This window comes from Eptesicus fuscus, chromosome 8 (genome assembly GCF_027574615.1).
Source record: "Eptesicus fuscus isolate TK198812 chromosome 8, DD_ASM_mEF_20220401, whole genome shotgun sequence".
Lineage (NCBI taxonomy): Eukaryota > Metazoa > Chordata > Mammalia > Chiroptera > Vespertilionidae > Eptesicus > Eptesicus fuscus.
Window position 1 is genome coordinate 64215668 of NC_072480.1, and position 23755 is coordinate 64239422.

Genomic DNA, 23755 nt, shown 5'->3' on the forward strand with positions numbered 1-23755 from the left:
ACAGTGCAACTGAAACAGGCCTGGTCCCCACCAACTGCTCTCCCCTGTAGGCCTGGGCCCCCCCCAACTGCCTTTTTCTGCAGGCTTGATCGCCCCCAACTGCCCTCCCTTGCGGGCCTGGTCCCTCCCACACTGGAGGGACCAGGCCTCCCCTGCTGGCCTGATCGCCCACAACTGCCCTCCCCTGCTGGCCTGATCACCCACAACTGCCCTCCCCTGCTGGCCTGATCCCTCCCAACTGCCCTCCACTGCTGGCCATCTTGTGGTGGCCATCTTGTGTCCACATGGGGGCAGCCATCTTGTGTGTTGGAGTGATGGTCAATTTGCATATTACTCTTTTATTAGATAGGATAGAGGCCTGGTGCATGGGTGGGGGACAGCTGGTTTGCCCTGAAGGGTGTCCTGGATCAGGGTGGGGGTTCCCTTGGGGCATGGGGCTGCCTGGGCGAGGGGCCTGTGGTGGTTTGCAGGCCGGCCATGTCCCCCAGCAACCCAAGCAGAGGCCCTGGTATCTGGGATTTATTTATCTTCTATAATTGAAAGTTTGTAGCCTTGAGCGGAGTCCAGGACAGTCCAGGAACTTGGCTTCCTCCATAGACGGGGAAGCCCAAGCCTCCTGCTCGCTCCGTGGCTGCAGCCATTTTTGTTGGGATTTATTTATCTTCTATATTTGAAACTTTGTAGCCTTGAGTGGAGTCCAGAGCCAGCCAGGGTGTACAGGAAGCTTGGCTTCCTCCATTGCCAGGGAAACCCAAGCCTCCTGTTCGCTCCGTGGCTGCAGCCATCTTGGTTGGGTTAATTTGCATACTTGCTCCTGATTGGCTGGTGGGCGTGGATTGTGGGTGTAGCAGAGGTATGGTCAATTTGCATATCACTCTTTTATTAGATAGGATGCAACCTGAAATAGAATATCTTGTAGATAATTTACTCTAGCATTTTTTCAATTGTGCTTTGGTGTAACACTGGTACTGTGAAGGTCTCCTTAAGTTTATTTATTTACTTACAAAAATATTTTTATTTCAGAGAGGAAGGGAGAGTGAGAAATAGATAGAAACATCATTGATGAGAGAGAATCATGGATTGGCTGCCTCCTGCATGCTCCCCAGTGGAGAGCAAGCCCATAACCTGGGCATGTGCCCTGACTAGGAATCGAACTGTGAACTCCTGGTTCATAGGTCCATGCTCAACCACTGAGCCACGCCAGTCGGGCAAGTATATTTTTTAATTAAAAATTGTTTTATATTTATTTTTAAACAAAAATTTGTATTGTACAGTTTATTGTATTCCCCCCCTCCATTAAGGTATTATTGTCAAATAAGAAATTGTATATATTGCCCTAACCGGTTTGGCTCAGTGGATAGAGCGTCAGTCTGCGGACTCAAGGGTCCCGGGTTTGATTCCGGTCAAGGGCATGTACCTTGGTTGCCGGCACATCCCCAGTTGGGGCGTGCAGGAGGCGGCTGATCGGTATTTCTCTCTCATCGATGTTTCTGACTCTCTGTCCCTCTCCCTTCCTCTCTGTAAAAAATCAATAAAATATATTTTTTAAAAATTGTATATATTTACAGCAGACTTGTGAAATGATTACTGCTGTCAAACGAATTAACATATCCATCACCTAATATAGTTATTTGTGTGTGGTAAATACATTTAAGATCTACTCTCAGCAAATTTCAAGTATAGAATACAGTATTATTACCTATAGTCACCATGCTGTACATTGCTTAAGTTTTAACCTTCATTTAAATTATGATTATACATGAGAATTGTAATTTAGCCTTCGTTTAAATTATGGTAATCTTTTCCAGACATTTTTCTCAAGACTTTATAAGTTGTGTTGCCATTGTTGTAATTTTTCAGTGCTTATGTCACTTTAGTCCTTTGAATGTAGCATGACAGTGGAAAGATGTATAGTAGCTACCCTTATCCACAAAGCATACTGTGCTAGGACCTCCTGTGGATGCCTTAAACCAAGAGTGGGGAACGTCCCGCTCACAGGCCATATAAGGCCTGCAAAATCATTTCGTCTGGCCCTGCAAGGCATCAGGGGTGAGTTCATTAAATGTTTGACCACATATAGCAGGCTAGTTTTTAAGTTGATTTTGTATGGCCATGAGTGATATTATTTATATCCAAATGGCCCTTGGCAGAAATAAAGGTTCCCACCCCTGGCATAATCCAAGGAATCAGATCATGCCAAAGCCAGTTGTCTTGCCACCACCACCATGTGTTCTGAATCCAAATACAGAGATGTCATCTGGTGGGGTCCTACACATTTCGGCTAGTTTTGCCAAATTTCTGTCTTAGGTGCTGTTGCCTTCCCAGGGTGAAGAAGTCAGTGACCATTTGTTTCCACTGAAGTAGCCTGTTGGTTATGAACTTCCTGGTCCAGATAGTTACTGTGTTGTTCGTGATGTTGGCCAGTCTTCAAGCAGCCAGGGAAGAAAAAAGACTATTATAACTTTAAATGATATATTTGTGCCTCTATTGATTTGTCAACTATAGGTTCTGTTTGTAGATTAGATGAGGAATTTGCATATATGCAGTGTGTGTTTACAATCTGTTCTGTAATGATAATTAAGCCTTCCATACTTTGTCCATAGGTTGATTTTATATAGAAAATCAAAACAATAGCTATATATACATTATTATGTTGGTGTAATTACGGTAGAACCAAGGTGTGTGATTAGAGGCCTAGAAGAAAATAGAGCCCTAGGTCAGAAAACCTGTGCTGTTAGGGAGTCTCCCAATTTCTTGTGACATTCCTTCACTATTTTTTCACACGCAACTACTGCTCTTTCTTGAATTTTGCATTATTTTCTTCTTGGATTCGTCTTTGTTTTGTTCCCTGGCATCCCTCTGGAGTAAACTTTTTTGTGTAGAGGACACTGGTGGTGAACTTTCTGATGCTTGCTTGGCCATTCTTGTACATAGTGAAAGACTGGATTAGCAAATAGCTGGTGTGGGTTTCCTCTTGATTTGTGGGTAGGTCGTTGTCCTCAAAAGGCTCATACCTTAAAAGGCAGGGCTGACTGTAGGTTCTTCTCAAGTTTGCAGAGCATGTGAATAGGCTTGTTTCCAGAGAGGGTGCAGAGGTGGGGGAAAGGTGGTGGGCCAAGGACAGTGAAAATCCCCTGCGGTGGCAAAGTGAGATGGGCTTGGCTCTTCTTGTGAATTTCACTCCTGAGTAAAGCTGCCCTTCTTCTTCTTTTTAAAATATGGTTTTAATTGACTTTTGTTAGGGAGAAAGGATGGGAGAGAGAGATATATATAAATGTGAGAGAGAAACGTCCATCTGTTGCCTCCTGCACACACTCTGACCGGGGATCAAACCCACAACCTGGGTATGTGCCCTGACTGGGAATCAAACTGGTGACCTTTCAGTGCACGGGACAGCTGGCTGGGGCACCCTTCTACCTATCCTCTCCCCCATCCCTCACCCCTCATTCCATGTTATCAAGGTTGTCATCTCCTTTAGAAGTTTAAAGTTGCCCCAAGCTCTTTATTTTTTTCTCAGTCCTCCAACCCTCTTCATGTTCTCTATAAGTAGATTGTCCCCTTTCTTTGGAGAGCATTTCTTGGATTTTATTTTGGGGACCGAGTCTTTTTTTCAGTTGGGATGGTTGAACGAATGGATCTGTGTGAGAAAGAATATGAGATTGTGTCAGGGGGTGTGGGTGGGGGTTTGTGGAAGGGCTGACTGGCCCAGCTGTCACAAGTACGGGGGTAGCTCATACTATTGGGAATGGTTTGAACAGGATGTGGGCCCAACATTAAGTGCCATTGAAATAAACATAAGGTAATGACTCCCTTTTCTGTTCTTTTTCATCCTGATTGTATTAGAGAAAGTCTCAATTTGGCGCTAGTCTGAAATACCTCCTTAAAAGCAGCTAGTTTCCTGTTGTAACAGAATAGGAGGCAGGCCCAGATTTTTCTGTCAACAACAATATCCTATATAATAAAAGGCTAATATGCAAATTGACCCAACGGCAGAACGACCGGTTGCTATGACATGCACTGACCACCAGGGGGCAGATGCTCAATGCAGGAGCTGCCCCTGGTGGTCAGTGCGCTCCCACACGGAGAGCGCTGCTCAGCCAGAAGCCAGGCTTACAGCTGGCGAGCGCAGCGGCAGTGGTGGGAGCGCTAAGGATGTCTGACTGCCAGCTTGGGGTGCAGGCTGGGCTGAGGGACCCCCCCTCCCCCCAGTGCATGAATCTCGTGCACCGGGCCTCTAGTTAGAATATAATAAGGTGTGTTTATTTTTATAGTTACCACCTACTGATGACAAAGTGACAATTTCCACTTACTATAGTGATATAAAGTTTCCTTTATAATATGTTAATTTAAATCATAGGTGATTTAAAGAAAAATATTAAAGAATAGGATAGGTGATACTGGGATATAGCAAAAATTGTGGTGCTATAATGGGAATGATTGAAGTTTAAGAAATAATTTAGATGAATAATTATTTCTAATGAATCTAATGAATAATTTAGATTATTCTGATTGCTCATGTCCCTCCCTAGATCTTGGTATTTATTGATTAGTTTCCTGGACTCATTTGGAAGGAGACATTTCTCTGGTGTTTTGAGGGTTCTTTTATTTCAGTATGACTGGAAGGGAGAAGTGGACAGGGGTACAAGATTGCTGTCTTGAACTATAATTTTATCTAGCTATCTTTTTTGTTTCATTGCTTTTATTTGATTATTTAACCCTTTCTGAATTAATTTTAGTGTTTAGAGTTTAAGTGAGGCTTTTTCTCCCCATCAATTAGGCAATCTCAGCACCAGTGGTTAGAGATGTTTAGTAGTATCTCTACTCACAAACAGATTAGGTGCTAAAAGGCCATGTGCACATCCAAACTTAAAAGGATTTTAAACTGTTTTTCTTATGTTTTTCTATCAAACAGGAGTGGAAGAGGTTCCTTAGTTCATCAAGGCTTTAAAATTAGACTAGGACTTCTACATTAAATATCTGCTGAGCCGATAACTCTTTGCCCTGTCTATTTTCTCAGATGTTCTAGTGGATGTTTTTGTAGCTATAGTATCCTTACTTGTCAACCTACTTGGGTTGATTCAAGATTCACTGGGTCATTGAACATATAGGACCATCCCTGGCTTCTCATGAAGCTGTTACCAACTTGGCCTTACGACTCTTAGCCCTGTCTTAAATTAACATTGTTCTAATAAATATCTCAGTGATGATTCTCTAGGCCAGACTTTGAAAACTGACAGGCCACACAGATGAGTTTTGTTTGATCTATGTGTTGATGGTGAGTGTAGAGGGGTGGAAAGAGAGTTACCTTCCAACATTTTTTAAACTTGGAGTATTTCAAACAGAAATCCAGATTTATCTTATCTCTTGAGGTGACTGTCTGGCAACACCAGGGCTGAATTGTTAGGTAACAAAAAAATCTATTGATCATGCTCTTTTGCCATCTACTTTCCCTGTTTCACTGATACCTGCCTAGCCCATTGAGGCCCTTGAATTTACAACAGATTTTGTTGCCAATAATCACTCATTTTACCCTTTTAAAATTACTTTTTTTTTCCTCTTACAGTTTATCACATGGGTCTGGTACTATCAACAAGCTTCCTGATTCATCTTTTTAAAATTGTTTCTACTGTTGAATAATTTATCCTGTATTTACGTGCAACATTGATAATTTTCTTCTTTTGGCTTTTAAAATTATTATTTCATTATAATTGTATCCCTTGTCTAATTAGCACTTTTTAACAATTACTGTTTTTCATGCTAAATGAAAGACTTAATGTTTGTATAAAATCTTTCTAAGGAGGATAAACTGGAGTCCAGCATAACGGTAGGACCAAAATAAACGTATAGGTGCCCAATGCATTGTTGATAATTTGCAGAGGTGACACGCTTTCGCTGGCACACAAGCCTTTATGTTAGGCTCTGTTTTAGAACTTCCTTTTACAGTTTTCAATTGCTCATCCTCCGCCCCCCCCCCCTAAATTTTTGTATCTACAAAGCAAGCCCCCTTCCTTCATGCCATTTTTTTTTTCCTGGAAATTTCTTAGTCTTTTCTTTTGTTCATTTTCCTGATACATTTTACAAGGATTGGTCTAGTAACAAGTGTTTATTGGCTGCCCTCACGAGGCAAGCACTCTGCTCAGTTGTTTGATGACTTGTGTGAGGAGCCATCAGTGTGGCAGGTGCCCAGTGGCATTGAAGTCTTCCTGGTGTATTAGGAACAAGAGCGGATTCATGGATGGCTTAGAGCATTTTACTTCGAAACATCGTAGGGAAATGAGGATAAGTAACAACAACACACTTGGGACCTTTTGATTCCTGGGCAGTTTTATGGGCGTCTTTGTTGAGATGATCACCAGAAGGCACTCCCTCCTCCCGACTTGGTCACTGAGGATAAGTTTCATTAACTTTTTTTCTAGGAAGCTAGTACTGTCCTGAAGAATAAATCATGGTGGGAACAGAAGGTATCCCTTGCATATCAGTCACTGCACTTTTGTGAACTTCCACACTTATTTTTGGATTAGCCTCTTTCTGATAAAAGACTTTAGGGAAGTTATTTCACGAGACACCAAATCATCCCATTTTTATGGGAACCCTGAGAAGTTTACCAAATAGTTAAGTAGTCAGAAATAGAAAAACCCACATGGTAGGATATGGTGACTCCTCTCAGTGGTGTGAACCACACTGGGGTTTTTGACGAGGGTATGTTTACATGGCTGACTTGCGGGAACAGGCACTGTTGCTGGGTTTGCTGCCTTTTTCTTTGTCCCATCCCCACCCCCTGCTTCTGTCTTCAGCTGCAACGCTTCTGTAACAGCCAATGTGGCTAATCTCTGCAAGACCTGTGGTGAGTGTCTTCATTGCATAAAAGATGCATATTTTTATTCAGGTGAAATTCATGTGACATAAAATTTACCATTTTATCCATTTTAAAATATACAACTATTAACTTCCGGTGCATTTACATTGTTGTGCAATCATCACCAACCACTGTAATTCCAGACCATTTTTATCCCCCCAAAAGAAACCTAGTACTAACTAAGCTGTCACTGGCCATATCTTCCTCCTCCTTCCTGCCCCTGACAACTACTAATCTGGATATTTCATGTAAATAGAATCATGCAATATGTATCGTTTTATATCTGCTTTCTTTCACTTCACATAATGTTTTCAAGGTTCATCCATATTGTAACATATATTAGTACTTCATTTCTTTTATGGCTGAATAATGTTCTATTGTAAGGATATACTACATTTTGTTTATTCATTCATCTATTGATTTGGGTTGTTTCCACTATTTGGCTATTATGATGCTGCTATGAATATTCAGGTTTTTGTTTGAACATCTGTTTTTCAGTTCTCTGGTATATAACTAGGAATGGATTTGCTGGGTCATGTGGTAATTCTATGTTTAACTTTTTTGAGAAACCAAAAAGATACATGTGAAATACTAAAAAATAATGGTGAAAATCTCTTTAGAATGGACCATGATATAAGACATCATGTTTCCCTGTTATGTATTAGAAAAACTTTTCTTTAGGGTGAGGCAGAACTGGATTCAAATCTCAGCCCTCCTAATAACTAGCTGTGACCTTAGGCAAATTAGTTAACCTTTCGTAATCTATTTTTTACCTAGAGCATGCAGATAACTCCTTGCTGCCACAGGGTTACTGTAAGTATTCACTGAGATGGTATTACACAGAAAGTGCTTTTTTTAGCACAGTGCCTGGCATAATCAACAAATACTGTAATAATTATTTTAGGATAATACACAGTCACCAAAGCCTGATTGCTCTTCATTGCCACAGAGATGGCTGTGTACTTTGGCCATAACAAAAGGGAGATGACCCAAAAGGAAATGTCTTAAATTTTGGTGTTTTATGTTATCTTTGCCATAGATGTTTTATATTTTTACTTTTGGATTAATATATTGTCTGTTATCAAAATTTGTAACATCCCTATTTTCTAATGTAGCAGGACCTGTTGCAGACAAGTGACAATTGTTTTTAACTTTTCATTTGATCACTGCTTGGGTTCTTCATGTATGAACCACTTCCTGGTTCTACTCACAGCGAGGTCATAAAATTGCTTGTGACTGGCCTTATTTCAGTGCATAAGGATTTAGTGACATTACTGAATTAGTAACTAGTCCACCAAAAGTTACTTTTTCTAATCCTTAAAAAATATTTTTATAAAAAACTAAAATCTCCCATGAACAGATTATTCAGAGATTATCAGTTAATATTTTTATAAGTGCTTAAAAAAATCCCAGGAATTTATATACTACTTTTTAAAGAAGTAGTATATAACATTTTACTTATTTACTACTGCGATTTTCAACCAGTGTGCTGCAAGAATTTTTAAAACATGCAATACCTGACTATTTAGTCAGGGGCACTGATCTCTTTTCCCTTAGGTGTCAAATAAAAAATGACAAAGCCAACACAACAATAGCCATCTGGTGTGAATGAATCAAAATTATACTTTTTTTTTTTTTTGGTGTGTTGGAGGATTTTAATAATTAGTTTATGTGTCATGAAATGAAAAAGGTATTGCTGATTTACTAGAATACCTAATTACATATTAGAAATATTTTGCACTTATTATGTAGGAACATTTTTCCAAGGCATGAAATATTATTTCTACAACCTACTTCTTAAAATTTATTATTATTTTAATGGATCAAACATAATTTACCCATTTTCTTATTGGACATTCATGTTGTTTCTAGTCTTTTCCTGGTCATAAACAAGGCTGTGATGACCATTTTTGTAGCAAAAAATTTATACACATCCATGATAATTTAGGCTAAATTCCTAGATGCAGATGTTGTTTTGGGGACAGAGGATTTATATCTATTTAAAAATTTTTTTGATCAGTTTAGCATTTAATAAATACCCACTCTGTATTGCACCCTCCCAAGACTTCAGCTCTTTTATATCCCCATTCACAATTGCATTTATTTTTGTTATACAGGGTACCACTTTGATTTCTGTGGTTGCTATTTGTGACTAAAAATGTTTTTCACTTGAAACCCTACCACGCAGGTGAAAATCACTTTGGACCATGGAGTTCTGTGGCAATGCAGCATGAGAAGCAGTTTTATTTGTGGTCCGATTTTCAGGGTTTGAACTTGGTTCTGCCATTTCCTCACCATTACTTCAGACAGCATTTTGGTGTGCTCGGCCTCACCTTTCATTCATTCCATCTGTTTCTCCAGCCTTGTTTGGTGTAAACCAGTTTGGTTTGGTAATGCTTATATCTCTATTCCCTCCATTGGAGCTTCTTTTCTTTGGCCACTCTAGATTATTGAGGGATGATGGATAAAATTGCTTTCCTGTGTCCTCCCTGGGTGATAGTTCTGCGAATACATCCACAAGCCTTCTCAGAAAATCCCCTGGGATCAAGCACTTGTCAGCAACATCTATCACTCAGAGCAGTGTCCAACTGCTAATGAAACCGTGTGTTGCCACTCCCTCCCTGTTTCACTCTCTGTTCTTCACTTCAGCTCCCTGGGATCACATTCCAAAGTAAACTACCTGTATCCAACCTTTTGTCTTACCTTTCCATTTCAGTGGAACCTAGGCTGAGTTGCAGTTTCTTTGTGTGTTTAAATTTGTAGAAAGTAGTGTCTACCTCATATAATTTATTTGTTCACCAAATACTGTGTGCCAGTACTATGTGCCAGGTGCTATTCTGAGGATGGGAATATAACAGTGAGCAAGACTGTTGTGTTCTGATAAGAGAGACAAAGAAGTAAACAGAGAATAATTTCAAATAGTGAAAAATGCTTTGAAATAAGCAGGGTGATGTGCTCCAGAGCAATAAAATCATGAGTAAAAGCCACTCTCAGATGCTATTAGAAAAGCGGACTGAATGATTAGGATAAGCTAGATGTGGGGAGAACATTTGGGGTAGAGGGAGTAGCAGGTGTAAAGGCCTGAGGTGTGAGTGTCAGGAGTATGGTAGTACATACAAGTACTGTGTATGGTATTTTGCACTTGGAAAATGCTCAGTAAATGTTGATCATAATTAATAAGATTTGATCGAAGAGGTAGCCTACCACTGACTACACAGCCAGTAGCTTATCATTGACTGCACAGTAAGTGGCAAGTTTTGCCTAATGAATTGACAAAAATTGGCTTCATAGAATAAGCAGATCATTGTGCAGGGTGTGAATAGAGTTATACAGTACATTTTTCTTTACTCTATTGATATAGGGAATTACATTGATATTTTTGCTTTGTATTCCTGGTATAAACTTCCCTTGGTCGTGATGTATTATCCTATTTATGTATAGTGCAATTCAGTTTGCTAATATTTTGTTGAAGAAAAATTTGCATCTGTGTCCCTAAGAGATGTTGGTATATCGTTTCCTTTCAGTGTCTTTGTATGGTTTTGGTATCAGTGTAATGTTGACCTCATAAAAATGATTTGGAAAGTGTTCTTTCCTTTTCTATATGATGGAAGAGTTTGTTTAGAATTAGTATTCTTTTTCTCTTAAATGCTTGATAGAATTCTCCAGTGAAGTCATGAGGCCTGGAGTTTTCTTTGTTGGAAGAATTTTAACTATGAGTTCATTTCTATAGGACTGTTCAAGTTACCTGTTTCTTTTTGAGTGAGCTTTGGTATATTATATTTTTCAAGGAATTTGTCTACTTCATCTAAGTTGTCAAATTTTATGGGCAAATGTTGTTTCTAATTATCCCTTTAAAATATTTATTAGTGATAAAAAGTACATACATAAAATTTACCATTCCAGCCTTTTTTAAGTGTACAGTCCAATGACATCAAGTACATTTTACAATGTTGTGCAAACTCTTATTATCCTAATGATGTCTGTGGGATCTGTAGTGCTGTCCCCTCTTTCATTCCTGATACTGTTAATTGTCTTCTTTTTTCCTCCTGATCATCTGCTACAGGTGTATTAATATTATTGATCCTCTCAGAGAGTAAGCTTTTAGTCTCATTGATTTTTCTCTATTATATTTTGTTTTATTTCATTGATTTCTGCTTTGATTTTAATTATTTCTTTTCATCTGCTTTCTTAGGGTTTAATTTGCTCTTTCTAGTTTTTAAAAGCTTGTATCCTACATCATCATTTGAGACCATTTCTTTTCCAATATAAGCACTTAATGCTATAAATTTCCCTCTAAGCACTGCTTTACTAGTATTTGCAGCCCATAAATTTTGGTTGATTGTACTTTCATTTTTCATTTTATTTCACATATTTTCTAATTTCCTTTGTGACTCCCTCCTTGACCCAGATATGTTAAGAAATATATTGTTTAGCCGAAACCAGTTTGGCTCAATGGATAGAGCGTCGGTCTGCGGACTGGAGGGTCCCAGGTTCGATTCCGGTCAAGGGCATGTACATTGGTTGTGGGCACATACCCTGTGGGGGGTGTGCAGGAGGCAGCTGGTCAATGTTTCTCTCTCATCGATGTTTCTAGCTTTCTATCCCTCTCCCTTCCTCTCTGTAAAAAAATCAATAAAATATATTAAAAAAAAAAAGTTAAAAAAAAAAGAATGCATAATTTATATGTAAGGCAAAAAAAAATGTCACTTAAAAAAAAAAAAAGAAATATATTGTTTAATTTTTAGGTATTTGGGATGTTTTCCATCCATCTTTTGTTGTTGTTTTTGTTTCTAGTTTAATTTTGTTGTAGTCAGGGACATATTTTGCATGACCTTAATTTTTTAAAAAAATAATTGAGGTGTATTTTATGGCTCAGAATATGGCCTACCATGGAGAATAAGCACTTAAAAAATGTGTTTTTTGCTGTTGTTGGGTAGAGTGTTCTATAAATATCATCCAGGTTAAATTGATTGATAATGTTTTTTCAAATGATTGTTTTCCAAGTGTTCTGTATTCTTACTGAACATATCAGAGATGGGATGGTTTAAACAACAGAAATTTGTTTTCTTACAGGTTTGGAGGCTAGAAGTTCACGATCAAGGTGTTAGCAAATTTGTTTTTTGCTTCTCTCCCTGGGATGTAGATAGCCATTTTCTCCCTGTGAATTCACATGTCTTTCCTCTGTATGTGTAGATCAGGGCCCCCACCTTTATGGATCTATTGAACCTTAATAATCTTTTAAATGCCTTATCTCCAAATATAGTCATTGGAGGTTAATGCTTCAGTGTATGAATTTGGCGGGAGAGAGAGGGGGAGAGGCGGGAGGTGGGAGAGGCAATTCAGTCCACAACCTGATTTTCTGTCTACTTGTATTATCAATTACTGAAAGAGGAGTACTGAAGTCTCCAACTATATCGTGGATTTATCTGTTTCTCTTTTCAGTTCTATCAATTAAAAAATTTTGGGATCTGATTTTTGGTCATCTTAAGAAGAATACTTAATAGTAGAATTATCTGATTTAAGTTATCAGCTCTATATTGTTAGGGGTTTGTTTAGTCCTGGACAGAATTAAAATGGTTGTGTAAATGGGGCCAGTAAGGATTTTATTTATTTTAATCGTAATTTTAAATTATTATAAAATACTAGGGCCCAGTGCACGAATTCATGCACCTTGAAAGGAATTGTGGGCCATGAGACTGCGGTGGGCACAGGGGCGGGTCTCAGCCCATCCTCCATGCCCTTGCCTGAACCCTCCTGCCGTGGCCCCCAGTCCCCTGTCTGCCCGCAGCTCCGCTGATGGCGCAGAGTGATTGGGGCTGGCACCAGCAGCAGATGTGAGCGGGGCTGTTGCCGGCAGCAGGTGCAAGAGGCAGCTGCCAGCCCTGATCGCCCCTCAGGTGCAGGGGGAGGTGGAGAAGCTCTGAGGGACAATTGGGGCCAGCAGCCACCGCTCACACCTGTTGATGGCGCTGAGTGATCGGGGCCGGCCCTGGGCAGCGGTTCTAGCGCTGGCAGCGGGTGCGAGTGCTGGGTGGGACCGTGGTGTGCTGGAGCAAAAAATTTTCAGTAACCACAGAGGCTTGCCCCGATGACAACGACCAGTGCCTCGCCTTGGTCTGGTGCCCCCACTCACCTGCTCCACCATCCTGCTGTGGCCAATGTCCACCATGTTCTGCGCACACCCCCTGGTGGTCAGCGCACGTCATAGCGACTGGTTCGGTTGTTCCATCATTCGGTCTATTTGCATATTAGGGTTTTATGTATATATAGATACTTAACAAATTTTACCATCTTAAGCATTTTTTCTCCCCCCCCCCTTTTTTTTAGGTTAATCCTTACTCGATATTTTTTCCATTGATTTTTTTTTTTTTTTTTTTTTAGAGAGAGTGGAAGGGAAGGGGAGAGACACACACACAGAGAAATATAAATGTGAGACAAACATCAATTGGTTGCCTCCTGCATGTGCCCCGACTGGGGCTAGGGATCAAGCCTGCAACCGAGGCATGCTCTTGACTGGAATCTAACCTTTGACCCTTCAGTCTGCAGGCCTATGCTCTATCCACTGAGCCAAATTGGCTAGTGCCTGTCTTAACCATTTTAAGTGTACAGTTTAATGGCATTAAATTGTGCATCTACTTCTAGAACTCTTTTCATTTTGCAAAACTGAAATTTTTATCCATAACTCCTCATTCTTCCCTCCCCCAGCCCCTGGCAACCATTATTCTACTTCCTGTCTCTATGAATTTGACTTCTTAGGTGCCTTATATAAGTGCAGTCATACAGTATTTATCTGTTTGTGTCTGGTTTATTTCTCCCAGGGTATTGTCCAAAATGTTTATCCATAGTGTAGCTTGTGTCAGAATTTCCTTCCTTTTTAAGAGTAAATAGATATTCCATTATATATATATATACACATATCACATTTTGTTTGTTCAGTTATCCATTGCTGGACACTTGGGCTTTTCTTCCATCAGTATTTATTGAGTCCCTTTTATACATCAGTCACTTTTTATTACACAAACACTTATTGACTGCCCTTATGGGCCAGATTCTGTTAATAGGTATGGGGAATGCTGCAACAGTAAACATATTAGACTAAGTTGCTGCCTCCAGGGAGCTTATATTTATTGGGGACTGAGGATGGAAAGATGGACAATACACAAACATATTTCTTGATCCTAAATGAAATTTTTTCACATTTTAATGTTCCTGAAAGTGGGGTGTACCTTATAATTTATGACAATTTAGAATTATATTTGTCACTGTTTCTTTTTTAGTGACACCTAAAAGAATGGTGTCTCTTACAATCAGTTTGAATGATAAATTTGATGAATCACTATTTAATAAGGCATTTGTTGATAAGTGTTATGAAAAAATAAACCAGAACAAAGGGAATAGAGAGTCACAGGACTATTCACAAATAATGTGATATGGGAGCAGAGCACATGTTCAGTTCAGATGATATTTTTTTCATAGCTGGACTTCCTCCCTGAAGGATGCAGTGTATTGGTTCACATTCTGACACAAACTTCACTATGGACTGGTAGCAGCTTGTGAACTGGCTACTTTGAATAGCACTGGTGTAGAGGGTGGAGTCCTGGCAGATGGAGGTAAACATGGGGGTTAGGAAGCATTTTGCAAAATGGGCTCAGATCTTATAGGCATAGTAAGGGCAAAGGTGACAGAATTTTCCATCTTAGTAGCTGGCAGCAGTTCTTCTAGTTGCTCAACAAAAACTTGAGTCATCTTTGACTTCTCCATTTGCCCATTTTCTACACCCAGTCAGCCAGCAAATCCTGCCTGTTGTATCTTCCAACCATCTCCCAGTTTTGACCATCCCCACCTAAACTACTCTGGTCCTGGCCATCATCATGCTGGGATCATCAGGATAGCCTCCTTACCTGTCTCCATTCTTCTACACTCCCCTTCCTGTGATGTCTTGTCAATTTAGCAACCAAAGTGGTCCTATGAAAATATGTTTGATCATGTGATACTCCTGCTTTAAATCCCTCAAACTGATCCTGTCACTCTCTGAGGAAAGATTAAAGTCCTTTTGATGGCCTACAGAGCTCTACACTATTTGGTCTCCCACATATTTGACCTTATATCCTACTTGTCTGCCTTGTGCTTATTCTGCTTTTAGCTGCCTTGGTGGTCTTACTGTTTTTTTTATTTTTTATTTTGTTGAGCATGTTCCTCTCTCAAAGCATTTGTATATGCTCTTTCCTCTACCAGGAATACTGTTCCCCCAGATATCTGCTTGGCCTACTTCACAGGTCTCTGCTCAAATCTCATCTTATTAGAAGGGCCCTTTAAACACCCTATGTAAAATAGCACCCCTCTTTCCCTACTAGCACTGTGTTTTCCACTAAACCAGGATAAGCTAAGTTGTGCTGAAGCAGCCAGAAACTCCAAAATAGCAATGGCCTAAATGACAAGGTTTGTTTCTCACTGATGGTATCCCTCTGTGGCAAATCACCTGGGAGGTCCACTTCACACTGTCTTTAACTCGAGGATCTGGGTGATAGCATGGCCACCATCTTGAGTATTGGCAGAAGGAAAGTCCATTCACTGGCTCTTCAAGTATCTGCCTGGAAGTAATGTCTATCACTGACTTGGCCAAAGTGAGTCATGTTGCCATACCTAACTTCAGTTAGGGATGGGGAATGGGTGTGTGGCAGTCCTATCACGTATTTTAAAAGAAACCCCGTAATCTATGATGGATGATATAGCCACACTCTTTACCCTGCTTAATTTTCCTTTCTTTTTTGTTTTTAATATGTTTTTATTGATTTTCAGAGAGAGGAAGGGAGAAGGAGATAGAAACATCAATGATGCGAGAGAATCATCTATCGACGGCCTTCTGCACACTCCCTACTGGGGATCGAGCCCACAACTTGGGCATATGCCCTGACCAGAAATTGAACCACAGTTGGTTCATGGTTCATGGGTCAATGCTCAACCACTGAGCCACACCAGCCTGGCCTGCTTAATTTTTCTAGAGTATTTATTTCCATCTGACATAATGCATAGTTGCCTTGGTTTGTGTATTTTCCTTTCTCTCTTGTCTGGACTGAAAGCACCACAAAAGGGGAGGGATTTTGTCTATCACTTACTGCTATACCCCAGGGCCTAGGACAGTGGTCGTCAAACTCATTAGTCAACAGAGCCAAAAGTCAACAGGACAACGATTGAAATTTCTTTTGAGAGCCAAATTTTTTAAACTTAAACTTCTTCTAATGCCACTTCTTCAAAATAAACTTGCCCAGGCCGTGGTACTTTGTGGAAGAACCACACTCAAGGGGCCAAAGAGCCGCATGTGGCTCGTGAGCCGCAGTTTGCCGACCAGGGGTCTATCCTGTTGATCTGAACCTTTCTTAGGTGCAAAGGGTTGTGCTGGGCTTTATTGCCAATAGAGAGAAGAGAAAGCAGGTGGCCTTTCTTTAGAAATCTTTAATGTAGTTCCGAAGGCAAAACAAGTACAAAATCCTGAATATTCAAATAGTCCCTGGAAACAGGCGTGCAGAGGAGTGGGGAGGGGAGAGGGGAGGCTCCTCAGGCTAAAATGCTTCCCTGAGATGGACAAAGGGAAGTGGAAATGGTGTAATTTGAAGGCTGCATAATGTTTAGAAAAGGCTCTAAATGGAAAACCGACTTGGGCTCCAGTCATACTCATGGTGGATAATCTCAGTAGGCCACTGCAGTTAGTAATGTTAGCACTTTTAACCACATTTTAATTATTTTTAATGTGTTTATGTATGTGAACGCTGCGCATGCTCAAAAGCTAACCGGTCAATTTGATAGAAAGCATACTCTTTTCTCTATTTCTTTGCACTTTGGTGACCATGTTATGAAAGGTATTTTATGGAAGTTACTGGCTGAAAACTTGGTTTAGTCTCACCTAAAAGCCAACTGACAGTGAAAACCTTGCCAGTAAATTCCACTAGTTTTTCAGTGCCCTTTGGTCACTTACCTCTGTAGGTAGATGTTTTGAAATATATGTTAATGAGAACTAAATTCCAGAGTTTGTGCAGTTTATTTTCATTTGTTTTAAAAAATAAATTCTCTTGCTTTTTTCATTCCTGTGTTTTTTTAAATCTTAGGAACATTAATTCTCAAAGCGGTTTTCTTTTTCCCTCCAGACAAGGCACCTCTATCTAAGAGTCTCTTACTGGTCCCCAGTGCCCTGTCTCTTTTGCTGACTCTGCTCCTGCCACACTGTCAGAGGTTCTTCCTGTATGACCTCCAAGCAGTCAAGGATGAGTTTCAGGTGAGCTCTGCTTCATTGGCCTTTGGGAAGGGAGAAGGCAGGTTTTTCCGTAGATTTGCCTTTTCTTTCTGCTACTCTTAGTCCCTCAAAGCCTCTAAATTTGCAAGAAATACTATTTATCACTAATAGTCTATTAACAAGTTCTCTAGTTTTATTTATTGAGGTTTTCAGCAAAGCAGATTCTAATGAAGCAATTGCAGTACTAGACACCACCTCTTTTCAGTCACACTTTTTACGCATGAAAATGCAATTTCCAATTTCAAGAGAATTAAAAACAATGTTAAATTTGGTTTTTAGTGATTAGTATGTATGCGTAACATTTAAAAAACCTGCGTCAGTTTGAATATTGATTGGGTAATCTAAGCTCTTTCAGCTCTAACAGATTGTTGAATCTACAAATTACTTTTATAGTAGTGGTTAAACCAAGTAGGAAATTTCTCTTGGGTTTTTGCTGCTGGGAAGAGCAGAATTCTATGGTTTTCAAGATTTATGGGCTGATTTCATGGAACATACTGGTGCTGGGTCTTATCTGTGAGTTGGAGTATTAGTGCAAATTGTGGTGTATAAACCTGCCACCTTTTCTTTGCTAAATACTTAATTATCCACAATAATCCACCTGTACGTCATAATAATGTAATTAATACCACTCAGGTTAGTTTCACCAAGTTCCTGTGAAGGTCTTTCAGTTATTTTCTGTTAGAATATAGTATAGATTCTGCATTAGTTCAGTTGCTATAATGCAATGGTTCTCAATTTGGCTGAGAACCACTGCTGTAAGGGACTGAAGTTGGCATCTTCCTGATTTGGGGGGTTAATTTGGTTAATCTGGCTAAGTAGGCAAGCATCCCCTTCCACTTCACCACTTTATGGGCACCTATGCTCTGAAGATAAAGAGGACAACCACTCTTCTGTTCAGGAATGTGAATAGGCACACTCTCCTGTTAGAATCTCCTAAGAAGCTCTCACTTTGCTTTTATAAGAGCAGCTACAGAGTTAAAGAAGTTTCAGTTCTGCCTTGGGAAATCTAAACATACACATACATAAGACATAAGTGTACATGAAATCCTCAGGGATGATAAATGAAGTAGGGACCAGTAAAGAATGGAATAGCTCTGGAGAGCCGTAAAGATAGGAATTTTCCATTTGGTCTGAAGGAGGGGATGCCAGTTTATTAGCAGTAGAGAGAGAAGAACATTTTACTTCCCAAAGCAATATGTACTTCAAACCGTTAGGAATGCTGTATAGGAGGCATGGTTGGAGACGAGTGCAGGGTTACATTGGATGAGGACAGGAGGGACAGTTGGTGAAGGGCTTTCTTTTGCAAGTGTGGAATCTCCCACATTTTGACACTTAAGGCAGAGATCCTGCCTCTAGTGTTTTTCAGGTTGAATGCAGAAGTAGTGTTTTGTTGAGTGCAAGTCAGTGATCAATTTTTATAAGGAGCAGGCACCTTATAGTAATCCCCAATGATTTATTCTTATACCAGGTCACAGGTTTTTGTGTCCTTAAGCATAGGACAAATTACAAAATTATTTAAAAGTGTAGTTTCTAGTTTTATTTGTCATTAACTAAAAAAACAACAACAAAAAATGGGGTTCTATAAACCCAATTTGTTAGATTTAAATAATTGTAAAGTCTTAATGTCCTTAATCCCCCAGATTTTCCTAGTGGCTCTCAGGGCTTTGCCCTGAATAGAATATATATATATATATATATATATATATATATATATATATATATATAGTTTAAAATGTGAGGAGTATAAGACTTGGAGCTATTTTTCATGGATTCTGCATCTTGTTCTGCAGAGGTGACAGTCATCATCATCTTATATTTTAAAGCACTAAATCAGTGGTCGGCAAACTGTGGCTCACGAGCCACATGCGGCTCTTTGGTCCCTTGAGTGTGGCTCTTCCACAAAATACCATGTGTGGGCGCGCACGTACAGTGCGATTGAAACTTCATGGCCCATGTGCAGAAGTCGGTTTTCGGCTCTCAAAAGAAATTTCATCGTTGTACTGTTGATATTTGGCTCTGTTGACTAATGAGTTTGCCGACCACTGCACTAAATAACTTACAAAGCATTCTCATTTGATCACGGTGATGGTCTTATATGCTGGCCTAAAGATTCAATGTGATTCTGGTGCAGTCATGGAATTTCTGAGGGAGAAAAGAAATTTAGTTTAGAGGTGTCACCTGTGTTCCATATGTGTGCCCATTATGGTCATTGCTAACTGATGATGGTGCTGTTTCTCCTTACACCTAGCTGTGACCTTAACACAGCATTATTGGCAGCCATCCCCATTTCAGTTAGATGGGCATGTGAAATGAATTCTAACGGCCATCCCGAAACCAGTCCAGTGCCCCCATATTTTGGAGTACACTGATGACAAAGTCTGTCTTGGTTGGAACTGAGACGGAAGTGAAATGTTTTGACAGTTGGTATAGTCTATATTCTCATTCATATTATGATTATTTATATTTGCAAGAATTTCTATTGGCAAGGTCATATGCCTTAGACAAGTAAAACACTTTCTCTGTGCATATTCTCCTTATTTTAAAATAGAGTTAATTTTACTAATGTTCATAGTAGCATTCCTCACAATAGCGTAAAGGTGGAAGCAATTCAAATGTCCATTAACAGATGAATGGATTTTAAAAATGTAGTGTAGACATACAGTGTAATATTATTTAGCTATTAAAAGTAATGAAGCTCCAATACATGTTTTAACATGAACCTTGAAGACATAATGCAAAGTGAAGTAAATAAGCCAGACACAAAGGACAAATATTATCTGATTCCACTTATATGAGATACCTAGAATAGTCAAATTCTTAGAGACATAAAGTAGAATAATGGTTACCAGGGGCTGAGGGGAGGGGAGAATGGGGAGTTATTGTTTAATGGATACAGAGTTTCTGTTTGGGATTGTGAAAAATTCTGGAAATAGTGGTGATGGAGATACAACATTATGAATGTTCTTAATGCCACTGAATTATACATCTAAAAATAGTTAAAATGATAAATTTTATTTTATGTATATTTTACCAAAATAAAAACAATACAAAAGAAAAGGTTAATATTTTTTGTACCTATCTTATAAGGTAATTGTGAAAGGGAAATAATATCAGAATGTTTTACAAATGTCATTGAGATTATCTTTAAATATCTGGAAAATATTTAAGAAGTCTCAAAACAAGCCTTCGAGTTGCTCTTTCTTCTTTGTATATTCCCTTATATATTTTTCACACAAGGAGAAATTGATTTACATAAATTAAAAGTTAACTTATTAAAAAAATTTAAACCTAGTAATATTTAGCAACAGTTGCCATAATTTGCCTTGTACATGGGTTGGTATGAATTAGGTTGAGCATTAAAATTAAGCTTAGAAATGGATATTATTGAGTTTATCCCTAAATAGCTTTTCAGTTACACCTGTTTTATTAAATAGCATAAAAACGAACATTAGCCTTTCATTCCAGCTCACGTATATAATTTTTTAAAATTGTACAAAATATAGTCTTAAGATGTTTTACAGGAAATTTTCTGTTTTCTGAATGAGAATGAATTTTACTTACTATATAAGCAAAAAAATTTTAAGTACCCTTTGTGCCGTTATATGAAAAGAATTTTAGCAGGAGACAGTAGAGCTCATTTTTTAGGAAAAACATATATGTGTTTTCCTTTTCTGTATGCATCATTATTTTGCTTAGAGTTTAAAAAATAAGCAGAATAACACATATGTAATACCACAATCAATAAAGAAATAAAGAAAAAAAAGCAGTATAAAGTAAATGTAACAAATTTGCTAAGGAGCAACCTGAACAGATCTCACTCTTATTTATTGTTCTTTTTTAAATCCCCATCTAGATTTGGAGGCTGATATGTGGAAGAATAATTTGCCTTGATTTGAAAGATAGTTTCTGCAGTAGTCTGCTTATTTATAATTTTAGGATATTTGAAAGAAGATATGGAAGCAGAAAATTTGCAGTAAGTTTTTATGTATTTTCCCTTTGCTGTTAGGTTAGAGAAAAGCATTTTTTTTGTTTTTTATTATATTTAAATAGTTTTATTTTGTTATTATTAACAATTACCTTTTAATTACATGATCCTCTATCTGAATTGGAACATGGACATTAACCAAAGAAAAATTTAAATTTAAGTCACTAGCATAATAAAATAATGATGATGGTAATAGGTAATAATATCAGGTATGATTGGGTACTAACAATTTTAATTAGGATTTTGACTTTAATAAATTTCTAATTATTTATTTTGCTTAATGGTTTGTGTGTTACTTGTTAAAAATAAATCATGCTATTAATGTGTTTGACCAATATAGTTTTATTCTCTCATTTTGAAGATATATATATATATATATATATATATATATATACATATATATATATATATGTATATATGTATATATATACATATATACATATATATACACATATATATATGTATATATACATATATATATACATATGTATATATACATATATATACATATATATATATACATATATATATACATATATACATATATATGTATATATATATGTATATATATATGTGTGTGTGTGTGTATATATATATGTATACACACACACACATATATATTTTTTAAAAACAGACTTAAAAAAAAATATATATATATATCACACACATATATATTTTTTTAAGTTTGTTTTTATTAGAAAAGACTATATATATATATATATTTGAACTGGTTCTAATTAAATAATTGTTAATTTATTTTTAGGAGACTCCTCTATATAATGCTTTGTTTTGTTTTTAGTCCTTTTTGCTGGGTTCCTGGGTTTTGTCAGCCTTGGTTGACTTCATCCTTGTTGAAGCTATGTGGTATTCCTTTGGTATCACTGCATCCAGGAATTTGCCATCTGGATTGTAAGTAGCTCTCAAAGATTAGCTTATTTTATAACTAATTTTTCTGATTTAAAGTAGTGGTGTACATGAAAGTCAGTAAAAGCATATTTTAAACTTTTAGAGACAGTAGAATTGATTTTATGTATTAAAAATCCAGTGTATACTTATATTCTCATTATGTTCTTGAAACAAAATTTATTTTACATTCACTTTTTTTCAGCTTTGAAGTCCCATGTTTTAGGGAATTTTTAATGAATTTCCTGTTCTAATTCTGAAGATAGAATTAGTTTTATGTGTTTATTTTATAGTGAAATTTTGTCTATTTAGTTTTGTGAACTAATTAAACACAAAAATACAAAGTTTAATTAATTAGATTAGATTAGGGGAAAATTAATTTGAAGTTAAGCTTCTGAAGAATGATGTTTTTAAAAATTGTTATTGTTTAATACTTCCACCAAAGATAAAACAAAGTCAGTATCTAAGTTATTTTTAGCCAAACTTGCAATAGTCAATCTAACTCAGAGTGTATATGCTTTCATAAGGTGTTGATCTTCTTTTACCAACAAAACAAAAAAATGTGTATTAGTTTATGAAATACTAGAGGCCCGGTGCACGGGATTTGTGCACTGGTGGGGGGCGTGGCCTGTGGGGATTGGCCCACTTTGGGAGTGCTGCTCATCCCAATCAGCTGAGCAGCTGTGGACCCGCCCTCTGAGTGGCTGCTTCTGCTGTGGGAGCACCGCTCATCCTGGTGAGCCGAGCTGCTGCAGCAGCAGGAGCCGCTCATCCCGGTCAGCCGAGCGGCACTCCCACTGTGAGAGCGCACTGACCACAGCGGGCAGCTCCTGCATTGAGCATCTGCCCCCTGGTGGTCAGTGCGTGTCATAGTGACTGGTCAATTGTCATTCTGGTCATTCTGCCATCCAGTTGGTGGGCTTTTATTATATAGGATTTAGTATCTAGGAGCAGAGTTGTTAGCACATATAAGTGACCTTAAAGCATCTCTGAATTATATATTGGAGACTGCATTTGAGAGATACTTTGAAATTAAGATACCAGATATTTAAAATTCTGTGTGACTAACTTCAGCCTTATTTTAATTTTGAATTTGTGTTTTTGAAAACTATTAGATGATTGTATGTATTTTGACTCAAGTTCACTTTGGATCTCTATTTTTAAAATGCAGTTAATGATCTAATAGCTTTCACGCTTACATTGTTAATTTACATTGAAGCTGTCCTTTATGAGACTTACTTACAGTGGGCATGAGTATTGTTAATAATGTATGATTCTGAATAATAATTGGAGACAAAATTTTGTGTCATAATTATCACACAGTTTTTGTTGAGGTACACAGATTGTAATTGTAATGAGACTGAGAAGTTTGAGTTGACTATTCTGCTATTGTGGAGAAGAGTGTAGTTATCAGGAATGATTTCATATTGATTCAGGAAAGCAGCAACATTACTGAATCATAGGTTTTTCTCAAACATTTCTCATTTAGGCCAGTTATCTTTAGTTATCTATAAGGCCTACTGAGTTATATAGAACAGTATATATGTATCATGTGAGTTTGTCTCAGAATAAACTTTGGGCATGGGTAGTAATATAGCTTTTAACTCTTATTTAGATTGTCCCCTTGTCTGATGACCTTTTTTCCTATTGCACATAGAGTTGAATGACAGTTATTTCTTTATGAAATCCTGTTAACTGGTTCTTATAAGGAGGATTTATTCAG

At 38.0% G+C, this 23755-nt stretch overlaps 1 protein-coding gene across 3 annotated transcripts in view; it reads left to right on the plus strand.

Annotated features, from left to right (window-relative positions):
• UBAC2 (UBA domain containing 2) overlaps positions 1-23755 on the plus strand; it is a 195448-nt gene that overhangs the window by 17674 nt on the left and 154019 nt on the right. For 2 of the 3 annotated variants that reach the window (XM_054719902.1, XM_054719903.1), the window contains exons 2-3: positions 20998-21117; positions 21929-22038. In XM_054719902.1, the coding sequence (XP_054575877.1) occupies positions 20998-21117; positions 21929-22038 (230 nt within the window). Of the gene's footprint in view, positions 1-16998; positions 17127-20997; positions 21118-21928; positions 22039-23755 lie in introns of all 3 variants that reach the window. The other variant, XM_008143973.3, reaches the window with a different exon arrangement.